Genomic DNA, 11,703 nt, shown 5'->3' with positions numbered 1-11,703 from the left:
TTCTGATGTAATTCTCACTGGCTGGCCTTGAGACCCTCAGAATCAACACGAGTATAATAATTATCGATAGGTATCCATAATTTAATTTCTCACGGATCCGGTTTCTCTTTATCTTTCCTTTCCTTCTTAACTTTCCTGAGAAGGTCACGAGAGCACAGAAGAACGAAATGAAATAAATACATAAATAAAAGGAAGCAGCAAAAAGCCACCACAGGCCTACACGTGACATATCAATTTCATTCTACCATTCTCGTTCATGAATATGTCCAATCTTCCTTGAAAGCTTCCCATTGACTCAGCACTAACAATCTGATTTCTGAGTCTATTCCTGTCACGTGCTACTCTACTAAGAGACCAATTCCTTCCTGTCTCTTTTTATATACACGCACATTCAAATTGATACACACACACACACACACACACACACACACACACACACACACACACACACACACACACACACACATACACACACACATACACACGCACGCACGCACGCACACACACACACACACACACACACAGAGAGAGAGAGAGAGAGAGAGAGAGAGAGAGAGAGAGAGAGACGTGGCTCAAGATAAACAAGTAAATCTAACCTTGACTCAAGTGAATAAAATGGGGACAAGAGAGAGAGAGAGAGAGAGAGAGAGAGAGAGAGAGAGAGAGAGAGAGAGAGAGAGAGAGAGAGAGAGAGAGCATACAAACTAACAAGAGACAGAACATAAGGAGCAGGAAAAGCAGTCAAATGAAAAGACAAGCAGGTCGCCATACCGCCAGCCAGCCGCCCGCCTTCACGCCCTCGCCCCTTGTGACCAGGACCGGGGCTGCGGCAGAAGATGGAGGAACGCTGCCCTTCCCATGACCTCCGTGGACACTCATGACGTCAGGAAAGACCCCCGCTGACCTCTGGGACGAGATGAACCCAGACTTGACTTTCACTAACCCGCGACTTCCGTCTTCCCCCTCCCCTTCAGCTCTACACCTCCCCACCCAGCCCCGTTCAACCCCGTTCAGCCCCGTTCAGCTCCCTTCCCTCTCCCTCTCTTTCTCCGGTGCACTGGTTTCCGTTATCTCTGGCTTCATCTTGGCCTCCGCCGCCACCACCCATGCACACGTCGGCGCCGCCAGTGTGTTGAGGGGCGGGTGAGGTGCGTCTAATGTTTTCACCTTACTTGAAAACTGTTCCGCCGAGTCACGTATGGTAGCATCATAATCAGTCCCAGGTAGCTTCCTCCGCCACTCGTCCAAAACTGGCAGGCGGTCATATTATGCTACTCGATGTCATAAAGGTTGCTTTACACGCTGTTCTGTTTTAGCATAATATGTATTATTAACTACTACTTGATCATCTCCCAGTCCTGCAATCCAGGCTGAATACAAGTCGCTGCAGGACGCGGGGCAACGCTGCTTGAATCCTGAATGGGAACTTGACTTGTGTCGCTGCGTGTCACAAGCTGATGCCATCATGTGCTTGTGTCGGCATCAGTAAGAATTTGTCGTGCAGCAGGGGCACTCCATGCTGTGGCTCACTCTTGATGGATCAAGGTTTTCTTTTGCTCTGATAAATAAGTTAAAGACATAACTGATGTTTTCTGGCACGATAATGTTCTCTAGCTGAGTTAAAAATATCTAATAAATATTTCAGGTATCCTGGCTGCTTCCTTAATAATTATTGTCCAGTTATTTTTCCTATGCTGCTGGGAAGCCGCGCTTCATTTCGCTGAGCATGAACCAGAGAGTTGTGGCGTCAGAGGAACGGTGCCGTGCCTCCTTGTGTGTGTGTGTGTGTGTGTGTGTGTGTGTGTGTGTGTGTGTGTGTGTGAGCAACACCACCCTGATGTGAGTGCCTAGCTCACTGTGGAGAAGGCGGGAAGATGTCCTCCCTGTGGTGACACGACCTTGGTCGAATCCCGGCGTGGCTGAAGATGTTCAGCCCTGCCTTACTCTTTGTTGTGCCTCGATTTGGCAAGAAGGAGTGTTGTTGTTGTCGTTCTTGTTGTTGTTGTGGTAGTGGTGGTGGCGACGGTGGTGGTGGTGGTGGTGGTGATGGCACAGAATGTTGTCATCATGACAGAGAGTGGCGCCACCAAGTGAGTGCCCGTCACCTGCGGTGCAGCATTGCTCTCCCTCCCCCTCCCCTTTCCTTCCTCCTGTCCGCCATGCATGATGTCACTCTCATCAAACTCTGACTCATACTTATTTTTTCCCATTTTTCGTATCTCTTTCCTGCATATCCGTTCATTTACTTGTTTCACACGACAAACTGTTTCTTCTGGCGCGTGTTCTCACCGTGCTGCGTGTGTTCCTTGCGGCCAGGTGAGCCTGCCGTCTCATGTACACTCATGTACACTCAGGCACGCCTCAGGCAACACCCAATCAGCACATTCCAGGCGTGCCCACGACGTGCGTGCCGTAAGTCATACATGAAAAATATGCCCTAGAATTTCTAGGTGGTTCTTGCAGGCGAGTGTGTTACATCATGGAGCGAACCAGCCACGCCTCCCCCTTCCTCGTGGCAGCCACCTACACCACGTTCCCCAACAACAAACAGGTAAGGCTTTCCGACCAATTCTTGCAAAGAGGCATCACGTGGCGGGACTCCCGTGGCTCGCTGCTGCCACAATGAACGCCGCCGCTGCCACGCCGCAGCAAGTACCACAGGCAACAAACAAAAACCAACGAACAGTCACATTTTTGGCAGGTCGCTGATGCCCCTCGTGCGCAGTACTTGTAAATAGTTTGCATAGTCTGTCTTCCAAATCCATCTATCAAATAAACTGTTATCCAGATACTTGTGAATGTTAGCAACACTTGGCATCTAACGCAACACGAGCCTCAGCTTTGCATATAAGCTGGTGGAGACGGCAGAGGCACCAGTGAGGCAGCGCACCACACAGGAGTGGTAGTATCGTTAGTCTCTTCCCCTGAGGAACACCACCCAGCATGTTCACCTTCCTGACGCTGCTCGTAGCCTGCTGTGCAGCGCGTGGCGTCTTTTCTGCCGCCTCACCGCTGCTCTTCATGCTTGACTACAAAGACTCAGAACTTCTTAGCGACACTCCACCTGCAGACACTTTCAGCCTGCCCCTACGACGAGGAGAAGTTCCTCGTGGCATCTCCTTCTCTTTCACCGACACTGTCCCTGAGCAGCCAGCACGGGGGTTGGTTTCTGCCGCTACTGGAAAGACACTGGAGCGTTCTGAGTCTATCATGTTTCCCGGGGATGTGTCTGGTGGCAGCGGAAGTGGAGATCCTGAACGGATTACTGCCTCGGGCGACGCGGCTGCAGAGTTAGTCCTTCCCAACCTTAACCGAGCCAGCAAACCCATCGAGGCCACCGGCGACTGTGTTTTGAATGAAACCCTGAAGATTTCCTTCAACGGATCTACATGGAAACTTTTTCACCGAGACCAGTGCGCTGAGGGAGAGTGGGTACTGATGGTGGCGGAGTGCCAACCAGGGTGTCAACCGCGGCCCTGCCCCACTGGACAGCTCTTGTACCAAGAACAGTGTGTCAACCCATCAGACCCCACAGTATGCGGCGAGGGACAGATCCTCTATCTCGACCAGCGTGGCAACACTTACTGTGATTGCGAGAAGGACCACTTCTACTACCCGTGGAGTAGCCAGTGCTACGCGCGCCGCGAAAGGGGCCGCTGTGACTTCGGTTTCTTCATTGACCTCGATGAAAATGGCAAAGTGGACTGTGTGCCTAACCCGTGCCAGGTGGACGGCTTCGAGATGGACCCAGATTCCGGCAGGTGTTTCCGTAAAGACTTCGATGGCTACTGTCCCACCGAAAGCCTGCAGTTCAACTACAACAACCTGACCGTCGGATGTGAGCTCATTGATATCCGAAACTTGTTTGACTCTCCCATCACGAAATCTTGCCCCACTGGCTCACGCGTCGGCTACCTCGGAGACTGCCGCGAGGAAGTGGTGATTCCCTCCATCACCTCCCGGCCCAGGAGCCTCAGTGGCGGCTGCAGGTCCGGCTCCATCCTATCGGAAAATGGATCTTGCCGCCGCCTCAACACCTACGTAGGGTAGTTCTCTTTCTCTCCAGCGGCCGGAATCCGCCTCACCTGGCACAGACCACCACACCCACAACAGGCCGCACCTGACGAGGGCACAGTAATGACGGCGGAAGTGTTCATTCCCCGAATCCCTTCAGCGCATGTAAATATTGTGGTGTACATGATTAAGTGTTGCTTCGTGCCTCAAGCTTACACACACATACACACACACACACTCCATTAGCGCCTCCAAACAGAATTTACCAAAGATTACCATACCTAGAGGCACCCAGACTGTGATACTAAGATAAGTTTTAATGAGGAATGTGTAATTATTGTTTTGTTGCAATACACAGTGAAGTGAATGATGTTGTTTGTTATCTGAACCCCACCACGGGAAAAATGTTGTACCTGACACATGCAAAGGTCACACACACACACACACACACACACACACATAGTCTCGACACACAAAAAAAAAAAAATCTTGTGAACGTGTGTGTGTGTGTGTGTGTGTGTGTGTGTGTGTGTGTGTGTGTGTGTGTTCTGCTACACATTGTTTTGACCAAATTTATGGAAATTAAAGAGAAACATCTAAACTGTTCAGATTATTTGACGAAAGAGAGAGAGAGAGAGAGAGAGAGAGAGAGAGAGAGAGAGAGAGAGAGATGGAGGGAGGGAGGATGGTCCATTTCCATCACGCACAGCCAGGGAGCACGAGGCCAGACGTAGTGCAGCGCATCACTCCTCACCACGCCAGCCCGGACAGCTGACAGCGAACAACACAGGATGAGGAGGACACGGTGTGCTGCGATGACTGCGTCACACCACACTTCCTGGACAACACACACACACACACACACACACACAAACAGAGAGAGAGAGAGGGGGAGGTGGGGGGTTGACAAGACACTAACAGCCAAATTGTGTCATATTTGAGCTTACAACTTACGTGTTCGGGTTGCTGTGAGGCTGATTCTGTTTACTTATTCCCTTATTTATTCATTTATTTTGTATATTGATTAATTTCATTTGTATTTTATTTATATCGTTTTTATTTACTTACATTTAATCCTATTTCACTGTTATTACTATCTTTTTTTACTTATTTTTATTTCTTTATTTTATCTATTTATTATGAGAATGTGGCTGAGAAAGAGAACACCAGAATCGAGGCAAGAGTACGTGGATGTAAGAGGAAGGTCAACAGAGACAGGATAGAAGCTAAGAACAGGAGGTGGCAACGAAAGGGACGGGGGTTACAGCAAGATGTAATGCAGGATAGAAAAAAAAAAACTACAGACTCGCGAAAGCATACAGGGATACAGATAAGCACAGGAGAAGTAAACAGCACCTGAACTCAGTGCTTCCAAGGCTTATTAAGTGCTGTTCACGACGAGGGGGGGACCAATGCATGAAGAAGCGACACACATTTAAGAGGAAGGCAACTTAATAACACCGTCACAGTTCCCAGGTTGCGATGATATAGCCATAGAATAAATAAAAGAGGGAGGGGACGCCCTACACTTCAACATTTTACAGTTAATAAATGAAATATGGAAGAAAGGACATATCCCTGAAGAATGGGGTAAAACACTTATAACACTAATATATAAGGGCATGGGAGAAAAGACAAAATGTTAAAATAATAGAGGAATAGCAATGATCAATCCCATCGTAAAGGTTTGCAAGAAAATTTTGTAGAAAAGAAATAGAGACATAATAGAAAGAACTGGGAGAAGAACAACATGGATTCAGAAGAGACAGGAGTACAACAGACCTAGTATTTGTTTTAAGGCTCACTGTGGAAAAATCGTGCGAGTATAACATGCCAGTATACATAAGAACATAAGAACATAAGAAATAAGGGAAGCTGCAAGAAGCCATCAGGCCTACACGTGGCAGTCCCTGTATGAAATATGCCTATCTATTTCCATCTATCGTCCCCATTCATAAATCTGTCTAATCCTCTCTTAAAGTTCTCTAATGACTCTTTTTTAAACCTAAATTTTTCAAGCTTGAACCCGTTATTTCTTGTTCTATCTTGGTTACTGATCCTAAGAATTTTGCTTACGTCCCCCTTGTTATAACCTTTATACCACCTAAAGACTTCAATCAGGTCCCCTCTTAACCTACGTCTCTCTAAAGAATGTAAATTTAACAGCTTCATTCTCGCTGCATAAGGAATACCCCTCATCCCCTGTATCCTTTTAGTCATTTTCCGTAGTAATAATTCTAATAGACCTATATCTTTCCTGTAATATGGGGACCAGAACTGCACAGCGTAGTCTAGATGAGGTCTGACCAGCGCCAAAGAGAGGTCTGACCATTGCCCTGCTGAAAGCATTTGATTCAATCCCTCCGCGTGTGTCTTGTCGCTCCGGACAAGACACACGCGATGGTCATCTCACGGTCCCCTGTCGCTTCACGGGCCGTGGAAGGACAGCTACGGTTTGAGGGCGTGCAGCTGCTTCTCCAGGACCACATCAAGATTCTGGGAGACACCATGGACTGTGAGCTGCGCTACGACACTCATATCACGTCTGTAGCCCGCCAGACCTCTCGGCGTGTGTCAGCCCTCCGTAGGGTGGCGGGTAGTTTTGACTCGCGAGGCATTCTCACTCTCTACAAGGCACAAATCCGTCCCTGTATGGAGTACGGTGCCTTGACGTGAATGTCCAGCAACCCCACCCACACCAGGCGCCTCGACGCGGTGCAGAGACGTGCTCTTCGTCTACTGGGGGAAGACGAGATGGCAGCCAGAATCACGTCACTGGAGCACCGGCGGGACGTGTCAGCCTTGGCTGTGTTTCACAAGGCTCAGGTGCAGCACACCCCTCATTTTACCCACCTGTGTCTGCCGCCACACCCAGCCAGGGGATGACAAGACAAGCAGGGGCAGAAAGCCAGCAGGTGTTGGTGCCTCTCTCCCGCTCCTCACAACACCAGCGAACCTTCAAAGCCAGGGCAGCGCCACTTCACGCAGGCTACACCTGATGTGACCCGACTGTCCACACATCAGGCAAAAGTGGCTGCCAATATCTGGAGGGGCGTGCGCCCTACACCGCTGGTGTTGTGAAATGAAATGATATCAAAACTTTTAAAATAGTTGCTTGTGACAGCAAGAAACTTTAAATTTAAACTTTGTAATAATATTCACGTTGTAAATATAGTTTAAATAAAAAAAAAAAATAATTATGGAAATGTCTGTAAGGAAATTATGGCATAAAAGGAAGAATTATAAAAACAATAACAAGCCTTTATGAACCAAGTGTATGTAATGTGAGAACAGGAAATAAAAATGACAAGTGGACTGACGTAAAAATGTGAGTGAAGCAAGGCAGTGTAATACCCCCTTGTTATTCATAGCTTGCACGGACGTTGTCATCGGAAACTTTGAGGTAGGGCACATGATATAACAGTGTGGAGTGATAACAGACAAGAAGTGAGAGAGGTAATAGAGAGATTGGAAGTAGTGTTAACAGAGGCAGGTCTCAGGATGAATATAGAACAGAGACAGAGAGGAAGATATAATAGTCATAGAAATTAGAGGAAGCCGAGTGAAAAATGTAAAGGAAGTAAAATATCAGGGCAGTGTATTCTCATCTAGCGACAACAACAAACAAGAAATAGTTGACACAATAGTCCAATACACGAAAGCTACTGGAGCCCTGTATCCATTACTTAAGGATGAACGTGTATGTACTGTTCCACTGACGGCCAAGAGAATTATGTTCAAAAGTGTACTGAGCCCCACACTAATGTACGGTGCAGATATGTGGCTGATGAATAAAAAAATAAATAAATAAATAAAAAAAGAGATAAAATTTAAGCTGCAGAAATGAGAACACTAAGAGTAATAAGTAATAAAAAAAGACAAGAGATAAAATTAGAAGTGATATAATAAGAGAAGATGATAAAGAAGATTGACACGGCTCAGCTCAGGTGGCCACAGGACATCGGGAGAGGATGGACGGTCGGGGGAGGGGGTGGAATTGCCAAGAAAAGATAGAACTGGACGCTAAATGGAACCAAACCAAGAGGAAAACTCAACAATAGGTGGAAAAATTCGATGCTGGATACGTTGCATAAGTACAACATGCCAGAATCACAAATACTTAGAAGAGAGCAGACACTACAAGACTGAACGGAATGGAAGAAGAGGCTTGCTAGACTGACAGATCCCTAACTAGCACCTGAAGTAAGAAGTATTTATTTATTTATTTATTTATTTATTTTATTATCATTATTATTATTGTTATTTTATTTTATTTATTTACTTATTTATTTATTTTATTTTATTTTTTTTTACTTTACCATCGGAAAATAAAGAAGACATCCCTTAAAAACGCACTTTAAAAAAACGCATGCTAAAGAAAACGTTAGTCAAGAGCGAGGGAGACTAAAGATATTTGAAATAAGTGTTGTGAGTATTGAGTGGATTGGAAGAGAGAGAGAGAGAGAGAGAGAGAGAGAGAGAGAGAGAGAGAGAGAGAGAGAGAGAGAGAGAGAGAGAGAGAGAGAGAGTATATCCCCGTGATTTTTTTTTTTTTCTTTTTACGTCCATTTTGCCAATTGAGTGTTCTCGCCGTGGTAACATTGGCTGCTCATATTTTGGTTTGAGGCCTCGAGTACAGTTGAACGAGTAAGTGAATACCCAACAATAACTTTAATCACCTACCACATAATATAAACACACTGGACCAACCCTATTTGCTGATATTCCTTCGTCGAGGGTCGAGGTATTTAAACAAAGAGACGTAATTATATAACAAGCTAATTTTTTTTCTCAGATCAACAGTCATAAGGGATCCGTTCATATGGGACAGACTACGGCCAACTGTTAGATTTACGCACGTCTGGTAACTCTATTCGTAAACGCCTCGGTGTCCAATCTCTACAGTCCAGTGGAGTTCTTCGGGTTTTCAGTACTGTTACCATGATTCTGATGAGACTTTTATCAGGTGCATATATTATTCCTGTCCTCTAGTAGTCTACCACCCAAATTGTGAGCCAGTTTCTGCCCATACAGCAAAACATTACAATTCCTGAAACAAAGACCTACGTAGATGAAAACAAGCCAGTGTTTACCTTTAGGCTGTTGGTCCGCCATGCCTGCACTGCACACTGGGTGCTGCCATGTTGCCGCCTGCGAATGTAAACACGGAGTTAAATCTCGAAATTCTGAGGCGACGCTGCACAGGGATGACAGGGCGGTGAGTGGAATATTCACAGATATTACTAGTAAAACATAACTGCAATCTGGTTGTGGGAACACGGAGGAATGCGGAAGAAACCACAGCAACACCACTAGTGAAGTGAAGCATGTACTCACGTAATAGTCAAATAACAAATAAGACTAAAACTGTTTGTTGAATAGAAGAAAACGTCACGAAAATGATGAAGTTTCAAATGAAAATATTCTTTAAGAATTTAAGGCTTATTCTGTAGTAGTAGTAATAGTAATGATAGTAGTGAACACGCATAGTGAAGATTTATGTGCATACTCAGGAAGAAAAATCGGATGACAAAAACAATATAAGTGAATAAAAAAAATGCCATTATCTTGTACTACAGAGAGAGAGAGAGAGAGAGAGAGAGAGAGAGAGAGAGAGAGAGAGGGAGGAAAAAGCTGCACTTTAACACCGATCACATAGTTGCCCTGAAAACGTTTCTGGCATTTAATTATTTTGCTCGAGTAGTGAGAGACCATTACCCCGTATGACCAGGTGGTGACCAGGTAGCAGGGTACTTTGGCCAATCATACGTGTTTCCGCTGTGATGACAGGTTTGGAGATTAGACAGATTTATGGATGCCAATGATAGGTGGGAATAGGTAGGGCTGTTTCATGCAGGGAGTGCCACGTTGTAAGGGTTTTCAAGAGTGTTAACATGATGTCAGGAGGAATGGATAAATCAACAAGGATTCTGCATTATCTATAGCAAGAAACGCCCATGAAAACCCGACTAATGATCTCTTTGACCATTGAAAAAATATCGTGATGGGACAACAAGGTGTTTAAGAATACAAACCTTACTCAAAAGAGAAAAGAAAAGGAAAAAAAAAACAAGAAGCGTGAAGGAAGTGACAAGTTAGCGGGAGCGACCACTTCCACGCCCCAGCTGGATGCCACCGCCGCCTCATCACACAAGTTTAACCGACTACCCTTCACTGCCTCGCCTGTCTCCACTCCGACAGGCTGCCTTCTTCCCCACACTGTCCCGCCCCTCGCCGCCCACGCCCGTCCCTATACCAAGCCACGTCCTCCTTCCCACACCCACCAAGATACTCTAACAGTCTCCAACTCCCGGCGTCACCATCTGTCCGTTCGTAACTTCCAAAACCAGTTGACGAAAGTGGTCAGAAATATTGCGAGCGGTGGTACACTGTCTTTAAAACTGGCTGATGTGGTAGTGGTGGTGGTGGTGATGGCGGTGGTAGTGGTAGTAGTAGTAGTAGTAGTAGTGGTGCTAGTGATGATGGTCGTAGCAGTAGTAGTAGTAGTAATAGTAGTAGTGGTGATGGTGGTGGAGGTAGTAGTAGTAGTTGTTGTTACTGTTCTTATAGAAAAATAAAAAAAATTAAAAAAAACAGCGCAAAATAGGTTAGCAATCCTGCATTTGTGTGTGTGTGTGTATGTCTGTGTGTGTGTGTGTGTGTGTGTGTGTGTGTGTGTGTATGTGTCTACTGGGTTGCTTGAAGGAGATCACAAGTTAAACACGTCGCACCCTCAATGGCAAACAAAATATACATCAAGGAAACAATTAGTGGGAGGAAAGCCAGGTCGTGTTCATGTCATTCCTAACATAGCATTGCCCTTTGCAGCAGTCACCGAATAAGCAATGAGAAATAAGATAAAAATACTGATAAATAGATAAAAAAGAGCATATTTATTTTATATATGCGAAAAAAGGCATGGCTTGCTAGAAAGGGAAGGAAATTGACGGGGATGGATGGAAATGAAGAAACTGAGAGACTGGTCGAGGTGGAAGGGGATAGGTGTGAAGTGGCGGGTATTGGGGGGAAAGATGGACGGAGCTGGTGCTGGTGCTGGTGGTGGTGGTGGTGGTGGTGGTGGTGGCGGTCGTGGATGATAAGTCGGTGTGTTGCGTTTCAATTTTTCCATCCCAATATCGCATCCGACAGACGGCTGCGCTCGACGGGGCGGGAAGGGGCGGGGAGGGCGGCGGCGGGCGGGAAGCGTGGGCGAGGGATGGCGACGTGGGTTGGGGGGAAGGGTGGGCGAGGGGCGGCGACGGGCAGGGAAGGGAAGGAAAGATGTGTTGAAGCGACAAACTGCTGCTCCGAGGACACCACACAAGGCGGTCACGGGGAAGATGCGAGACGCCTGCACGGGGAGGATAAGACGCCTCATTGCCTCCCTATGGTCAGTGTGTGTGTGTGTGTTTGTGTGTGTGTGTGTGTGTGTGTGTGTGTGTGTGTGTGTGTCAGAGAAAAGTGAGGAGGAGGAGTAGGAGAAGGAAATTTCTACACAAGATTCTTGGTTATTCAGCTTGGTCTTGAAATCGTTCTATGTGATCGAGCGCCTTCAGCTGTGCAGGCGAGCGCTCAACACACGCTTAGGAAAGTGAATGTCATTAAGAGAATGGTTTCGTCGGAAGTGCGTGTTGAGTAAAAGATTGAAAAATCACCTATAGCAGTTTCTTCAAAATGTTTCGAATGAAA

General features: G+C 46.4%; 1 protein-coding gene and 1 long non-coding RNA gene across 2 annotated transcripts in view; one reads left to right on the top strand and one right to left on the bottom strand.

Annotated features, from left to right (window-relative positions):
* LOC135105985 (uncharacterized) overlaps positions 1-9,573 on the bottom strand; it is an 18,076-nt gene extending 8,503 nt beyond the window's left edge. The window contains exon 1 of the long non-coding RNA XR_010271081.1: positions 9,108-9,573. This is a non-coding gene — a long non-coding RNA (uncharacterized LOC135105985). The remainder of the gene's footprint in view (positions 1-9,107) is intronic.
* On the top strand, positions 2,866-4,381 carry LOC135105982 (uncharacterized). The gene has a single exon (XM_064014724.1). It carries the CDS (start codon positions 2,944-2,946, stop codon positions 4,048-4,050), a length of 1,107 nt encoding a protein of 368 aa, XP_063870794.1. The 5' UTR covers positions 2,866-2,943; the 3' UTR covers positions 4,051-4,381.
* Positions 9,574-11,703: the final 2,130 nt, after the last annotated feature.

Source organism: Scylla paramamosain, chromosome 12 (genome assembly GCF_035594125.1).
Source record: "Scylla paramamosain isolate STU-SP2022 chromosome 12, ASM3559412v1, whole genome shotgun sequence".
Classification (NCBI taxonomy): Eukaryota; Metazoa; Arthropoda; class Malacostraca; order Decapoda; family Portunidae; genus Scylla; species Scylla paramamosain.
Note: the sequence above shows the minus strand (reverse complement) of the source record. Positions and strands in the feature narration are given on the sequence as shown.